Genomic DNA, 17485 nt, shown 5'->3' with positions numbered 1-17485 from the left:
AAGTCATTGGCTACCATCAACTGTTCGGTTACCAACATTTTCATACTGACCAGAAGAAATAATCTCATGCATGTTTGGAACAATTTGAGAGCGAGTAAATAAGGACAGAGTTTTCATAACTGTCTCTTTAAAAGGCATTCTGAAACAAAACTTAGCTATACGATGGAGACCTGGTAAAACGTTTCTAAAACAATTTTTATGTAATGACCTTCATGTAATAAAAAAATCGAAGAAACACCGCATACAGAAGTCTTCACACATCTAAAACTCCAGAAATGGTTATGCAGGCTACATTTCTTGTTCGACAGCTCGCTCTGGTGGGAGAGATAGAAACATCCTCCGGCAAGACCAAGGCAGCAGTCTCTGAAACAACAGAGTAGCGTCGCGACTCTTGCTCCTGCTGCCCAGGACTACAGGCTCCTCTCTGCAAGGTTGGACACCTGCAAAACACACCCTCTCTGCGTTTTGCTATAATATTGCTTTTTAATGACTTGCCGGTAGGGCTAAGCGGTCGGATGGTTTATTGGGTATTGCGAATGCATGATGTGCGGTGTTTGAGTTTTATTTCCAGTAAGGATATATAATACAGAACATGGCGCTGATGAAACTGATAGGGTCTGTTGTGGAAACAACATTTATGTCCTTTTGTTCCCCAGTGTCATCTTTGCTCTTTGGCCAGCAGACAGTCATGCTTTGCTGTCAGGCAGCACGCGCTTTTCATCTAAAACATAATGTCCATGCAAGACATTATTACATAACCATGTCATATTTGTTCAGAATGATGGCGATATCATAATGATTGTGGATTATTATTGAAATGGAGATCATATAGGAAAAAATACTGGAATAAAATATTTTGACGTTTAATTTAGGCTATATGTCAAGTTTTGCCGCATACTGCAGGTGGCCCGCGCTGCTTTATTGTAACCCAGACAACGCTGAGAAAAAAACATGGACAGGCGTTCAAGGATACTGTGACATTAGCAGATTTATCGCCCGAATTTAAATAATTTAGACCAATGGTATCCTACGAATTATTTAAAATGTTAATTCATTTAAATGAGCGATTTTATAATTTATATTTTGTAAATTAGTTTAGAGGTCATTGCTGTACTAACAATGCAAACTCTCTACATTAGATTCCTTTAGATGACAAATGACTCATTTATATAACCATCATCATTTTGAACTACATGCATGATAACCTGAACAAATATTTATTATCTACTCTTATGATGAGCCTATCATATGAGTATGATTACTTTTAGCATGACAGTAAAATTACCTGCTTGGCCATACTAATAACAAAAGTATTACTTTCATCAAAATTGATTTGACATATTGTAAATAAATTAAGAAGAACTGAAAATTATAAAGTATATTGAGCTATTGGTTGTCGCTGTACATCTGAGCGCAATCAGACCATAAATAACTTATTTGTATGATGAATTATTTAGTCTCCTTGTTCCTGCTGTAGGCTGACTGTAACCCAATGAGAGCGCAGTGATGGGTAAAGAGAAGCTCCATATCAACATCGTGGTCATTGGCCATGTGGATTCAGGGAAGTCCACCACCACTGGCCACCTCATTTACAAGTGCGGAGGCATCGACAAGAGGACCATTGAAAAGTTTGAGAAGGAAGCTGCAGAGGTATAGCAGTCCAAATATGCAAGACTAAACAGATTTAGCTACAATTTGTTGCAGTGTTATTATTAATGCATAATATTATTCATAGAGATCCACTGTATGAAAGATGACCTACTTAAGCAATATCAAACAAGCAAGAGTGCTGAGCTACTGAACATCAGCACTAATCACTGATTGCGAGTTTGCTTTGTAAATGGTTCTATAAATTAAGTTAATAACATAAAGGAATTGTTCGCCCAAAACGTTTCTGAGAATGTACTCACCCCCAGGCCATTCTCATTTTGATGGCACTCATTCACTGCAGGGGATCCAACGGTGAGCAGGTCATGTAATGCTAAATTTCTGAAGAAACAAACTCATCTATATATTAGATGGCCTTAGGGTGAGTAAATGTTTAGTTTCACCCAAAGATTTACATTCTGTCATCATTTAATCACCCCCTGCATTGTGTATATATTGTGTATGTATTTTTGCTTTACCTACTAAAGTAGTATCAAATTTTCATGCCACTTTCAAATACCAATGAAGCGAGACATATAATGACATAACTTGTGCTGTAACACTAAATATCAATACTGTTGGAATGCTGCTTGGCCAAACAAATAACCTTTACATAATGCAAAGTATCTTATGTGACACAGGCCATTTGTTTAAGAAATTCAGTTGCAGATTTTTCTCTCAACAGATATATGTTCTTTACCTTTCATAGATGGGAAAAGGCTCTTTTAAGTACGCTTGGGTCCTGGACAAGCTAAAAGCTGAGAGAGAGCGAGGCATCACCATCGATATCTCACTGTGGAAGTTTGAGACCAGCAAGTACTATGTCACCATCATTGATGCTCCAGGACACAGAGACTTTATTAAGAACATGATCACTGGCACCTCACAGGTTTGTATGTAATCACATAACAACGCCAATCAGAAAGTTGCTCTTTATTCATTAAAGTATTTTTATAATCTTAAACATTTAATTTCTTCCGATACAGGCGGACTGTGCTGTGTTGATTGTGGCGGCTGGTGTTGGAGAATTTGAGGCTGGTATCTCAAAGAATGGCCAAACTCGGGAGCACGCTTTGCTGGCATACACCCTGGGTGTCAAACAACTGATCGTGGGTGTCAACAAGATGGATTCCACGGAACCCAATTACAGCCAGAAGCGCTATGAAGAGATTGTGAAGGAAGTCAGCACTTATATCAAGAAAATCGGCTACAACCCCGATACAGTGGCATTTGTTCCAATCTCTGGATGGAATGGAGATAACATGCTGGAGGCCAGCCCAAATGTTAGTGTCATATTGACTACAGTTTTATATATTTCAGATTATTAATAGACTCAACCAATCTAGATATTTAAAGACCATAATTTAGCTTTTTACAAGCCAAACTGTTATTAATTAATTTGATGTTATTTGTAGAGATGAATTATGTCCTTTACTGTTTGCTTTGCATTCAGTACTGTACATATAAATGTAAATGTAATTAATGTAATTTCAATCATGACAACTCTCTGAAGATTTTAGCATGGTGATGGATATGACAATGTTAATGTATTTGGTCTTGGCGAAATAGATCTGCTATATTGCTGCTGCTGTTGATTATAGCTGTAGTTGTAGATTGCTGCTGCTGCTGCAAGCAAGTACAGGAACTTGCTACTGCCAATGCATATGGCGATACGGTGCCATGAGTATTTAAGACATACTGCTGCTGCACAAATAGCATATAAAATAACCCGTAGCAGATCTATACAGGTGGAGCTGGGGAAGGTGGAGGGCTTCAGAGATACTCTGAAAGCGTGCTGCAGGAATCTCAAGTGAATACTACTAGCCAGCCAATGCAAGAGCAATGCATATGCAGTATGAACCAATCAGCTTGTGCCAAGTCGCTTAACTCTCTGAATATCATCAGTTACGTTAAAAACCTGTCAGCTTGCGCCATCTAGAGTTTCGTGACTGAACTGTATTATTTATTCCAGTGATACAAAGCTACATTTTCAGCAGCCATTACTGCAGTCTTTCATTTCAAATGATCCTTCGGAAATCATTCTAATATGCCGATTTGCTGCTCAAGAAAAATTTCTTATGATTATCAATGTTGAAAACAGCTGTGCTGCTTTATTTTTATGCAAACTGTGATACATTTTTTTCAGAATTTTTATTATAAATTCCTATTTACTGTCAAATTATTTTTTTGTAACTCCTAAGAGGTTTCAATACAAACCATTCCAAACTGTTAGATGCATTGGCTGTAATAATATGTTTTCTCTGTAGATGACCTGGTTCAAGGGCTGGAAGATCACTCGTAAGGATGGGAGTGTCTCTGGGACGACTCTGTTGGAAGCTCTGGATGCCATTCAGCCTCCAACCCGCCCCACTGACAAACCTCTTCGCCTCCCACTGCAGGACGTTTACAAGATTGGAGGTAAGAGGACACCCAAACTGAAAGGGTCTTAATAAGAAACCCACTTGTTTTTCATTTCTTGTAAAGGTGTGCGACCTACAAATGACTTACAGTTGTGTATGGTATTTTAAGAGATAAAATAACTGAGATTGCAACTGATATTTAGTAAATTATACATGTAGTAAAATGTCACTCTTTTACCATTGGGCTCTTTCTGTTTCTGAATTTAGGAATTGGTACTGTGCCTGTGGGACGGGTTGAAACTGGCATTCTGAAACCTGGCCTAGTTGTGACATTTGCCCCTGTGAATGTGACCACTGAGGTGAAATCTGTGGAGATGCATCATGAGGCTCTATCTGAAGCTCTTCCAGGTGATAATGTGGGATTTAATGTGAAGAATGTCTCAGTCAAAGATATCCGACGTGGGAATGTTGCAGGTGACAGCAAGAACGATCCTCCACAGGAGGCAGCGAGTTTCACCGCACAGGTAAAGGTCTTAGTTTGGTGTTTTATAGTGTTATAAAGCCTTCTGACACAATTCATGATCTAAAATATATATTATCTGAATGTGCCTGTTAGGGTCTACACTGACATAAATGGTAATCTAAAAATGGTAACATCTGAAATAACTGGTTTTATTCAAGTCAACATTATGTAACATCTCTGGATAAAAACTAAATGCATTATTTTAGTCCAACAAACCTCATTTCTATGGGTTAAATCAGGTAGAAATAACACTTTAATAAAATAATTTTACAGTGTAATAAATAAGATTTCTTTGAGACTAGTTTGACTGATTCACTTTCTGCTCTGGTCAGGTGATCATTCTGAACCATCCAGGTCAGATCAGTACTGGTTACGCCCCCGTGTTGGACTGCCACACTGCTCACATTGCCTGTAAGTTTGCAGAGTTAAAGGAAAAGATTGACCGTCGCTCTGGGAAGAAGCTGGAAGACAATCCCAAGTCCCTGAAGTCTGGCGATGCTGCTATTGTAGATATGATACCAGGCAAACCCATGTGTGTGGAGAGTTTCTCTGAGTATCCTCCTCTTGGTAAGGGTCATATCTCAATTTGGATTTAAAGTTATGGATTCCTCTAGTATCTTTATTATAAAACGCTTGACTTTATTACCAAATTCACTCCCGCTGTAAACATGCCTTAATTTTTCAAGTGCTTTTTACAAGAATATTTAAGCATGTTTCAGTGCAGTGGACATTCTATGGTGGGCATAAATTATAATAATTAATAATATTTGCTTAAAGTTTTATTTTTGAGCATTTTGGATTGTATTTGACTGGACAGTTTGAGGAAAAACACTAAGTGATAAGAGAGAAGAGAGGGAAAACAGGAAAAGGCTTTGAGCCGAGATGCAATCAGATTCTGTAGTAGGAAAGTGAAGTTTCCAACTGTCAAAAACTTGATGGCAAAAGATTTTCCACTATAGGTTTCTCAGAATCTGAACACAAGGATTCGTATTGAAATTACTGAATTTCACCCATGAAAATTCACTGGACAGTGATTCACTGGATCACTGAAACTGTGCCTGTAAATGTTATGTGAAAGTATACACTGTATATGTACGTAAAATTACATCAATAAGGTGTATGTAAGTACAATAATATGGTAGTAAATCTTTATTTAACAATGGACTTGAAATGAAACAATCAATTTTATGCCAGGGTGTTTCTTGGTCTCTCTCTGTCCACCAGCTCTGTTTCAGGACTCACAAAGATTATAGACCCTTGACTTATAATAATAACTAACTTAATTTTTTCGGATGATCTTCATTTCCCAGGTCGCTTTGCAGTGCGCGATATGCGTCAAACTGTAGCAGTGGGCGTCATCAAGGGGGTTGAGAAGAAGACCCCGACCTCTGGGAAGGTCACTAAATCTGCCCAAAAAGCCCAGAAGAACAAATGAATGTTGTGCTGGGCTGCGAACACTCGGGTCAGCCACACCATCCCTCCTCTTCTCAACTCCATAAACAAAGCTTGGTTAATTATCACAATGCATCGCAAAAGCAGAAGAAGGAAAAGTAAAACTTATGCCTGCTTGACAAAGATTACAATAGTGATAAGTATATTTATGTTAAATCGTATGTTATGTTTGAATTTTAAGTCTTTGTTGTGGTGGTAATTGTTCTATTGTTAAATTGTTCTAAGCACTTTAAGCAGATCTGCCTCTAGTGGGAGTGCAGATTAAGCTTTGTTTATCCTGTAGCTTGTGTGCAATATCTAAACCGTCTCGCTAACATTGCTTGTGTAACTTTGCTTGCAATAGTAGCTAACTGTTCCAGCTTCTAGTCCAATAGCTTTGAGATTTTATGTTAGTCTGTTATGTTAGTTTGATGTGTTGTGACATAGCTTCACAATTGAAGTTCAGTGTCTTTTTCTGTGTGCATGAAGCTAAAGTAGCTAGCGCACTTTACTGTCTACCCTGACAGCGCTCTGAACAAGCATGAGCCATCTTGTTTGCACTTGCACTCATGTACTTTAACGGGAATATGATTCTCCATTATCTAATGTATGTCGGTTCATAACCAAAAATAAAATACATTTGAACTCTGATGCCTGCTTCTAAATTACTAGACAAAGAAATAACAACAAGACATTTTCAAAGACAAGTTTGATGAAGCTTTTGTATTTAAATCATATATTTGAGAGCTCTGACACCAATATTCAGGGCTTGCGCACATGCCAACAAATATTAAATTGACTAAAAACAATTAACTATACAAAAAATTATATAATAACAAAAATATAATAATTATTAGCAATTATAATCATTTATAATAACCAACAATAAATTATTTTTGTATATATAATTATATAATTATTATTTATAATAGGCTATATATGGTACAATAATGTATATTTACAATAATACTTCTTAGCAATTATAATAATTTATAATTACCAACAATAATAAATTATTATATATATATATATATATATATATATATATATAAAGAAATATCTATCTATCTATCTATCTATCTATCTATCTATATATATATATATATATATATATGCAAAAGCCTAAAGTACATCTGACATTTTTATTTAAAATTAGCGCTTCTTTCTGGATACTATGTATATGTTTCTATGTAAGTACTGGATACTTCTGAATGGGTTGAGGCTGGACATTTGAAGTGAAAGTACTTGATGAACATATACTATGTGCATTCCCTCGGTATCGTTATCTCAGTTTTGACCAAGATGGCTTTTAGAGGCTTTTGCATGGGAACTCTACATTATATATATATATATATATATATATATATATATAACTATTATTTATAATGTATATTGTATAATCATGCATATTTACAAAACTAATTAGATTTTAAGTTGGGCTGTGTGAAATGTGGTTGCGGTGTGATCAGAGCTAAAAAAAAAAAAGAAAAAAGACAAGTAATAAAAAACAGTAACTGATGTAGTACGGAAACTATGAGGTGCTCCTCTCAACATTTAATCTGCTTTATCAAAACTGTACAATTTTCAGCAGCATCAGTTTCCTTCAGCGTGTCTGGCACTTTTTTTTTTTACATAAGAAAAGTAAATTACCTTTTGATACAATATGATAAATTGTCTTATTACAATATGTCTTATGTTCTGACACTTTTTTCTATTTTTGTCATGTGAATATCGGGTTGATGAGGCTTTCTGTAACGAGACTGGAGACATGCAGTGTTCATGCAGTCCAATGAATAGTTCATGCCATCTCTGATTTTGATCATTTCAGCAGTTTGATTATTAATCTACCACATTCTATTTGATTTTTTAAAAAATGTTACAGTACATTTGAAAAAGAACAATGCATGCAATGATATGTCATGTACATTGGCCTATATGAAATCGTAATAGTTTCTTTCAAATAAACCAATAAACTAATAGAACATGTATAAAAATGATCTAAATTTGCGTTGCTCTCATAAAAATACAAAACAATCCAAAATAAAATAAGCTTTCATATCAAAGTTTCATTCCATCAGATATGGTTTCTAAGAGTTTGTAACACATTAGGGATTGCGTTATTTTAGTCGAACATGTGGCATGTTCATAGTCTCATTGCTGCCCGTATTGGGCGTATGTCCACTTGCTAGGTTGTGACTAGCACCAGCTGTATTACTTGTCCTAAGCAGCTCGGAGGAGTAGGATGCATCAATGGGGGGTTGGGAGAGAAAGTTGAACCCTTGAGTATGTGTCTTAGTTGAGCTCTCAAGGTCTCTATCGCTGATGAAGAGATCAGCTTCTCCCCAGCCCCGTACTCCCATCTCAATGCCCCCAGCTGAAGAGTCCTGGCTGCTGCTAACGCTGGTGGAGAAACTAGCCTGACTAGAATGCGTGTCCACACCGAGACCTTCCAGAACAGGCTGCATGAGGTCCTGTACAGAGAGGGACTTCCCTAGTCCTCTGTCCCCGCTGCCTTGGCCTTGAATCGGGGCAAGAGGAGAGACTGGAGCAAGAGGGTCCATCTCTGCATCCATGCTTATATGTCTCCTCCAAGAACTGTCCTCTTTAGCACTGGGTCTGTTTTTTTGTTGAAGCTTGCAGCTAATACTAGAGTTAAGCCCAAAGTCCATCCCGACTCCTCTGAAGCAGGATTTGGAGTAGTCGGTGGGGTCAGACCTAGAGGGTCCCATGCTGCGAACATGGCCTGCTTGTGGAGGAACAGAAGAAAGTTGAAGCTTTGAAGAGGCTGGGGATGGAAGAGGTGGAGGTGGTTGACCGACACATGGAAAGTGGCCTACAGAAGAGTGAAAACTGTTGGCGCTGAGGATTTGAGAAGGACTCCCTTGTGGATATTCCATGGATGGGGTTGAAGGAATTTGGAAGGTTGATGGGTTAAAAGGTGAGGCAGAGGCCGGATTGAGCCCAGGAGATGATGTTGTGGAGTTGTTCTGGTTGAGGTTGAGTTCGTTGGGGGCTAATATTAGTTGGAGGGCTCTGGGGTGATTACCACAGATGGACTGGCTGACCTGGGAGGAGCAAGAGAGATCCTTATTGAGGATGGTGCTCGGATAGTCTGAAGTCTCCTCCAGCCCAAAAGGAGGAAGAGGGGAGAGAGTGAAGGCAGAGGAAGAACCCTTCTGCAGAACCTGCCGGTAGATGTCCAGCAAGGAGTCCAGCTTAGCTTCAATAGACTGTACCTATAGAGAAGGAACATAGAAATACTGTTTGTTAGAATACGTAGGTTATGTTTAATTCAGTAGTTCTTTAATAAAAACAGTTAAAGGGAAAAGAAAGATCTTGATTTTGTGTATTTTTTTGCATTTTAATTTAGATTAGAATTTGCTAAGGCCCATTGGTTTAGTATTATGTTTAATATGATAATTTATAAACACTGAAGCATGAGACAAAGACCTTAGAAAAAAAAATAAAACTCAAGGTTAATATCATTTCAGAACAGGATATTATATTGTGTGTATTTTCCATTCAAACACGTAAAAATTTAATATATTCGTGTGTATTTAGGATACAAGCTATGGAAATAGCCTTATCCTTGGCCATTTTTATTTCAATAGTGTTAAACAAATCCACCACCATCAATTTCACTCCACAATGTTATTAAACACAATTCATCTTTAGAAACAGACATGACACTCTGGTGGAAATTTGCATAACTTAAAAAAAACAAAACAAAAAAAAACAATTCATGTCCATAGCTGGTCCATAATCTAGTGGGAGTAAGAAAAGTGTGTTTTAACTGACTTTATTTTCTAAATGTCCACAGCGCTAAAACTGCCCATAGTTGAAGAAACAACCAAAACCAGTGCAGCATTCAGTGATTCAATGAAATATGAGATGAGTTGATTCAGTGTTACATATGGGACATGCGAGTATGTAAAACACAGTTTAACCGAGTGTCTCTAAACTCACCTGTCTTTCTACCTTACACACCCTTCCCAGCATGCTCACGTCTTCCAGAATGTCTCCGTCAGACAACAGCTTTTCTCTGACCTTCTTATCCATAGGCATCTGGCCCCTACCAAGAATCTGATCCACCCTAAAAGTGAGAGACAGATGTTGGCAAAAAGACAGGAATGAAATTTGTGAAAAGGAATAAAGATTCACATCCCAAATGAGCAGACAGAGAATTGAGAGAAACTATAATGACACTTTAAGGAATGGCTACTATTAGCAAACCAGATTCAAGATTTAAATTTTTCTTGTACGCTGAAATGTGTTGAATTCAAAATTATATAGATTTCATGTTCATTTGTTGTTGGTTTAGGCTATGAAGAAAGTCAGGAACGGTGATGTTCTGTTTTGGTCACATGGTGGCACTGGTCTCACTTCATTATAAACCTGGATCATTTGACTCCATAGGCTTCAGTGATAAAATAATAATATAAAACAGATACAGATTAAAAAGAAAAATGGCTTGAAAAGAGATACTTTGCATGAGACAGCAAAGTGTCCACTTATTACATACTTCAGAATCTCAGCATATGCGTCAATATGTCTTCCGAATATTCTAACTGATCATGAATACTGAGTAATTAGACATTCTACACATCTGACATGCTCCCCATATGTAGCAAGGCGCACTCTTAAAAATAAAGGTGTTGAAGGTTCTTTGTATTGATACATTTCTGAAAGCTAAGTGTCTTTCAGACCCCAGCTAAGCAAACAAGAAGGTGACAGTGGCAAGGAACCCAAACTTCATCAGGTGTCACAAATGAAGACAAAAAATTCAGGAGAAACCAGGCTCAAGTCTGTTGTCCAGTTCTCCTCTAGCTTATATTGCATATGTATTTACACATACAGTATTTACAGCTTAAGCTTAAGAACAAACGATAATTAGTTATCATCCATTGATCCATTCGCCGTCCTAGTGGACATTTGTTCTTTGTGGTCATTAACAGCAAAGTGCTTTCTTACAGTCCACTTGTTTCAGTTCATCAGAAGTTTCACGTACTAAAGTTTACATGTGTGTATGCTATAAATCAACATTTTGGGGTTGGTGTCTCTTCTGCTCACCAAGGCTGCATTTATTTGCTCAAAACTACAGAATAAACAGTGAGATTGTAAAATACTGCTACAACAGTCTTTCTTAAAATATAGGCAAATTTATTCCTATTATGGCAAAGCTGAATTTTCAAAAGACATTTTGTGTAAACGATCACACTTTTTTTTAGGACTCTTTGATGAATAGAAACGGAAATTTTTCTACCATTATAAATGTATTTACTGTCACTTTTGACAATTTAATGCATTTTGTGGGAAAAAAAAGTATCTTTTGCATATGGTGGAGAAACAGTAGTTGGGTTGTCCTACCTGGTTTGCAGACTTTTAATTCGGCAAAGCATGTCCAGATGACCGGCTGAATATTGCTCTATTACATCCTTTACATCATATGGGCGCAGAGTTTCCTTAAACTTCTTCTTCGCCACATGGAATTTCATGATCCTGCAAAAGCATATGCTAATGTTATTCTTCCTTTGAAGTCTTATGAAGCCCAAAACAGATATGTGAGCACTAATATTTAAAGTGCGAATGTGTCTTGTTCTTTCGAGCAAAATACAGTATGAATGATAACATAAAGGACAGTGAACTAACTGATGATTTTCAACTAGATTTATGGAACAACAACAAAAAAACAAATCTTGACCCAATGTATTACAAATCAAATTATTTGCAGTTTACATTTGGGGTGACTCAGAATAACCACAGCAATACTGAAAGGTGATCAAATGACAACATAGACAAATCCAACACCCTGAGAAAGTCTGAGCTTGGCGTCACACACACACAACAGAGTCCAACCAGACCCCAGCTGAAAGCTACAGGGTTACCACAGCATTTCGCCTACAGCCTGGAATATTCAGTGAAGCAGGACAGCCTAAAGAAGACTGAGTTCATTTTTCATTCCTCATAATAAAAGCGAAAGTGAGAGGCTGGAAAAGATGATCACATACTGTCAATCTAGCACTCAGCTTTCCACTGACCCACACATACTAGACAAAACAAAAAGAAAAGAGCGTGGTTGATGTGTGTGAAGTGTGAACAGTATGACAGTATTCTTTCGTGATAGTGAAATTAGTGAAATGAGATAATGAGACACTGATTCATCTCATGCTCACAGTGGCTGTGAGAATAATTAAAAAAAGACTGACAAGCAGACAGTGCCGTTTTCATTAAGGGTGATGTGCATATTTTTGCATTTTAGCTCCAACCCTAATCAAACACACCTGCCTGTAGCTTTCTAGTGATCTTGAAGACCTTGATTAGATGGTTCAGGTGTGTTTGATTAGGGTTGGAGCTAAACTCTGCAGGACAGTGGCCCTCCAGGACTGAAGTTGCCCATCCCTGCTATAGAGTTTAAGTAAACCTTTTGTAGTTTCATTTCTCAGAAAATTGTAAACACTACAATTTGCGGTGCTGTCAAACATTGCACTCTTTGCTTGAGGCCACAAAGCAGGTTTAAGAAGCAAGCAAGGCAATTTTGAGTTTAATTTGGGCTAATAATGGATATTATGTACCAGACAGGTGAGTAGGTAGTTAGGTTTAAAGCTCTGTTGCTTTGAAACATTGTATTATTGTATTTCAGACTGCAGTTAAGTATTTTGGTGTATTGAGCCTTATTCTGGTGAGGCAAGTCACTTACTTTGTCAGAATCAGTGGCAAAATCAGGCAACATTAAAGGAATAGTAATCCATCATTACTATTTTAACTTGCTGTTAAAACTGTGCCTCCATCCATTATTCATAATAACGCTTCCTCCAGAGAAATATGCAAAGATCAAGCACATTTTTATAAGCCAAAAAAGTTATAAACAAATATTTGGGGGATTTTGATGTTAGAGGACAACAGAGAAAGAACTTTTTCACAGGAGGATGTGTTATTATGCATTATGGACTTGTATTTTGACCAAAGCAACAGTTTAGAGTTGAAAACATCTTGATGAATTTGTTTCTTACAAGTACACAGCTTTTCACTTCACTTAACTGATGGACTGGAGTTGTGTTAATGACTTCTGTATTACTGTGATGTTTTTATAAGCTGTTTGGACTTTGATTCTGACGGCACCCATTAACTACAGAGAATCCATTGGTGAGCTAGTGATGTTTGCTTCAAAATACTTTTGTGTGCAGACACTTCTGGACTAATCACAAACTTAGGATCAAACCCTGATAAAATTATAAAGAACACTGTGGTATGCTTAGCCAAGTTATGTGTGTTTGGGTTTAAAACTAAAACCAATTATATAACCTTGAGTTTGTTCAACTTGTTTTGTGACATATTGTACAGACACCAGTCCGACAAAGTAACACTGGCTCAAACGTTTGCGTTGTTTGTGCCACAAAAAAAATTCTATGTGCTGAAACCTTTAATGAATTTATATCGGTTATCACTGATAGCTCATCAAATGCTGAACTTTAAATGTAATGTCTGAAATACTGCAGCATTGAGAGAAGTGAACTGAAGTGAAGAATCGCTACTCTTACCTCACTGCTCTGATGACGGTCTTCAGCGCGGGCGGCAGGTCCTCTGCTGACATGTCACAATGACACCCTTTCTCATCGAAAGCCTCATCAACACCAACGTTAGCCTCACCTATGACACACACAATGAAAATGTAAAAAAAAAATTAATTAGCACTAAACCACATAAAGTCAGTCAGAAAGGAGAAATCATGTGAAAGCCATCACCGAATGAAAAGAATTGGGGGAAAATTGAGTGATAAGCAAGAAAAAAAGCATTCATTTTTCATAAAAAAAAATATTTGGTTCAATCTGGCAAGAGGTCTCCTATTCAAAGCAACATCTGAGACCAACATCAGAGGAAAAATGCAGGTGCTGGTCATATAATTAGAATATCATCAAAAAGTTGATTTATTTCACTAATTCCATTCAAAAAGTGAAACTTGTATATTATATTCATTCATTACACACAGACTAATATATTTCAAATGTTTATTTCTTTTAATTTTGATGATTAGAGCTTACAGCTCATGAAAGTCAAAAATCAGTATCTCAAAATATTAGAATATTTACATTTGAGTTTGAATAAATGACCATCCCTACAGTATAAATTCTGGGTATCTCTTGTTCTTTGAAACCACAATAATGGGGAAGAATACTGACTTGGCAATGATCCAGAAGACGAACATTGACGCCCTCCACAAAGAGGGTAAGTCACAGAGGGTCATTACTGAAAGGTGTGGCTGTTTACAGAGTGCTGTATCAAAGCATGTTAAATGCAAAGTTGACTGGAAGGAAGAATTTGTGTAGGAAAAGGTGCACAAGCAACAGGGATGACCGCAAGCTTGAGAATACTGTCAAGCAAAGCTGATTCAAACACTTGGGAGAGCTTCACAAGGAGAGAACTGAAGCTGGAGTCAGTGCATCAAGAGTCACCACGCTCAGACGTCTTCAGGAAAAGGGCTACCAAGCCACTTCTGAACCAGAGACAACGTCAGAAGCATCTTACCTGGGCTGTGGAGAAAAAGAACTGGACTGTTGCTCAGTGGTCCAAAGTCCTCTTTTCAGATGAAAGTAAATTTTACATTTCATTTGGAAATCAAGGTCCCAGAGTCTGAAGGAAGAGTGGAGAGGCACAGAATCCATGTTGCTTGAAGTCCAGTGTGAAGTTTCCACAGTCAGTGATGATTTGGGCTGCCATGTCATCTGCTGGTGTTGGTCCACTGTGTTTTCTGAGGTCCAAGGTCAACGCAGCCATCTACCAGGAAATTTTAGAGCACTTCATGCTTCCTTCTGTTGACAAGCTTTATGGAGATGCTGATTTCATTTTCCAGCAGGACTTGGCACCTGCCCACACTGCCAAAGGTACCAAAAGCTGGTTCAATGACCATAGTGTTACTGTGCTTGATTGGCCAGCAAACTCGCCTGACCTGAACCCCATAGAGAATCTATGGGGTATTGTCAAGAGGAAGATGAGAGACACCAGACCCAACAATGCAGATGAGCTGAAGGCCACTATCAGAGCAACCTGGGCTCTCATAACACCTGAGCAGTGCCACAGACTGATCGACTCCATGCCACGCCGCATTGCTGCAGTAATTCAGGCAAAAGGAGCCCCAACTAAGTATTGAGTGCTGTACATGCTCATACTTTTCATTTTCATACTTTTCAGTTGGCCAAGATTTCTAAAAATCCTTTCTTTGTATTGGTCTTAAGTAATATTCTAATATTTTGAGATACTGATTTTTGACTTTCATGAGCTGTAAGCTCTAATCATCAAAATTAAAAGAAATAAACATTTGAAATATATCAGTCTGTGTGTAATGAATGAATATAATATACAAGTTTCACTTTTTGAATGGAATTAGTGAAATAAATCAACTTTTTGATGATATTCTAATTATATGACCAGCACCTGTAGTGCAGGTCAAACTGAATTGAAACTGAACAATTGTACAGTACATGTACTAAAATACATTTCTAAGAACATGCAGAATTTTGAGTGTATAAAATTGTGGCGAGGGGGGCGTGGTTAGCAGGATCTGCAGCGGGAGAGAGAGACTGGAGAACGAGCGGTGAGTAAGTGGGTCAAGTACAAGATGACATTCACCTGTGTCTCGTTCTAGTGATTGGCGTGGAGAGATTCAAAAGCCACCGTAGGACAGACGGTGGCAGAGAGGGACCAGACTGAGGACTCGGGAGGGAAAGGACCATGACTGAGCAGAGACTCACCAAAGTGCTGTGAACTTATATGATTTGAAAGTGCCGGAGTGCACAACATTTATTTTTGTGAACACGTAATAAATTTTCCCGAGCCTCAGTTACGCCGACTCCGACTTCTTCCTTCCTTCTTCCGAACTTTGTTACACTGGTGCCGAAACCCGGGAAGGAAGAAGCCCGGCCACCGCCATCATGCAGTCCCCGCCAAGCTCGCCGTTTGCGGAAGTCATCCAATCGCTCGCGGGCCTCCACCAAGAACACCATCAGGCGCTGCTGGAGATGCGGGACGATCAAGAACGCCGTTTCCGCTCCCTGTTGCAGGCCCAGCAGGAGGACCGCGAGCTGTTCCGGAGCTGGATGGACCAGGAGGGACGGGCAGGGGGGCCGACCTCGAGAAGCGCCGCCGGCCCCTCTCACCTGCCCCTAAATAAAATGGGGCCACAGGACGACCCAGAAGCTTTCCTCGATTTGTTCGAGAAGTCGGCCGAGGCATGTGGGTGGCCACAAGACCAATGGCCGGTGCGACTCATACCTCTGCTGTCGGGGGAGGCCCAGGTGGCGGCCCAACAATTGCCCGTCCAAAACCTCCTGGTCTTCACCGACCTCAAGCGAGCCATCCTCCAGCGGGTCGGCCGGAGCCCAGAACAACATCGCCAGCGGTTTCGGTCACTGGAGCTGGGCGATAGTGGCCGGCCCTTCGTGCTCGCTCAACAGCTCCGGGACGCTTGCCGCAGATGGCTGTTGGCCGGGGGAGGCGACGTCGAGCAGATCCTCGACCGAGTGGTGCTGGAGCAGTTCATCGGCCGTCTGCCGAGAAAGACGGCAGAGTGGGTCCAGTGCCACCGCCCGACGTCGCTGGACCTGGCCATCCAATTGGCGGAGGACCAGATGGTGGCGTGCCCAGGAGTCGGCGAAACCCTGCCAGCTGTCTCTCTCTCTCTCTCTTCCCCTATTGTTTCCCCTCGACCTGTCCCTCTTCCCAGGTCCCGTCCGGGCGTTCCTCTTCGGGTCCCACCCCGGGGAAGGGGTGGGCCGCCTCCAGAGGCTGTCGCTGGCACAAGGGCCCTGCCCAGGGGGGCGGGGCTAGCCAGCACGGGGACCACAGCAGTACCTTTTCCTCCACTCTCCACGTCAATCTCTTGACCCACTTCCCGCCACTAGGGCGGCGGGGAGGCCTGGGCCGGCCTGTTGGCGGTGCGGGGACCCAGGGCACTTCATGGACCGGTGCCCAGTGATGGAGGTGGGGGCACTGATCCGGGTCCCGGACAGCCCACAGGCTGCCCCCGATCAAGCTGGCCTGTACCAAATACCTGTGAGTATTAAGGGGGGTACTTACCTCGCTTTGGTGGATTCGGTTGTAACCAGACCTCGATCCACCAAAGTCTGGTTCGCTCGAGGCATTGGATAAAAGCCGCGTGGTTTCGGTTCGGTGCGTGCAGGGATGTGGTGAAGTACCCTCTAATGTCCGCACTCATTCAATTTCGGGACAAAAGCATAGTGTGGAGGTGGCAGTTAACCCGCACCTCCGACATCCGCTGATTTTGGGGACAAATTGGCCAGCTTTTAGTCAAGTATTGGGATGTTTAGGTGCGGATGTCTCTTGTGGAGAGAGGAAGCTGGAGAATGGAGTGGACGCGCAGGTGGGAGAGGCTGAGCCGGGGCTGCGGGATACTGAGCCGGGGGAACGGAGCGCGAATGAGAGGCTAATCCTCTCTGAACGCGATGATTTTCCCCTGGAACAGTCCCAGGATGAGTCCCTAAAATGGGCATTTGAACGAGTCCAGACCATC

General features: G+C 40.1%; 2 protein-coding genes across 7 annotated transcripts in view; one reads left to right on the top strand and one right to left on the bottom strand.

The window, feature by feature from the left end:
- Positions 1-298: 298 nt before the first annotated feature.
- Positions 299-6612, top strand: eef1a1b (eukaryotic translation elongation factor 1 alpha 1b). 6 transcript variants are annotated; one of them, XM_058766643.1, is made up of 8 exons: positions 299-431; positions 1478-1650; positions 2357-2536; positions 2634-2930; positions 3915-4065; positions 4275-4531; positions 4863-5097; positions 5841-6612. In XM_058766643.1, exons 2-8 carry the CDS (start codon positions 1507-1509, stop codon positions 5963-5965), a joined length of 1389 nt encoding a protein of 462 aa, XP_058622626.1. In that variant the 5' UTR covers positions 299-431; positions 1478-1506; the 3' UTR covers positions 5966-6612. The 6 variants fall into 6 exon arrangements, with proteins under 6 accessions (XP_058622626.1, XP_058622716.1, XP_058622788.1 ...); XM_058766733.1 differs by having other exon boundaries at positions 375-431; positions 1458-1650; XM_058766805.1 differs by lacking the exon at positions 299-431 and adding an exon at positions 956-1022.
- A 451-nt stretch (positions 6613-7063) lies between these two features.
- kcnq5b (potassium voltage-gated channel, KQT-like subfamily, member 5b) overlaps positions 7064-17485 on the bottom strand; it is a 106498-nt gene continuing 96076 nt past the window's right edge. Inside the window, 4 exon segments of the mRNA XM_058766519.1 lie at positions 7064-9197; positions 9928-10054; positions 11329-11460; positions 13500-13608. Of these exon segments, the coding sequence (XP_058622502.1) occupies positions 8079-9197; positions 9928-10054; positions 11329-11460; positions 13500-13608 (1487 nt within the window). The 3' untranslated portion in view covers positions 7064-8078.

Source organism: Onychostoma macrolepis, chromosome 01 (genome assembly GCF_012432095.1).
Source record: "Onychostoma macrolepis isolate SWU-2019 chromosome 01, ASM1243209v1, whole genome shotgun sequence".
In the NCBI taxonomy this organism is placed as follows: Eukaryota; Metazoa; Chordata; class Actinopteri; order Cypriniformes; family Cyprinidae; genus Onychostoma; species Onychostoma macrolepis.
The sequence above is the reverse complement of the archived record's forward strand: the minus strand, read 5'-3'. Positions and strand labels throughout refer to the sequence as shown.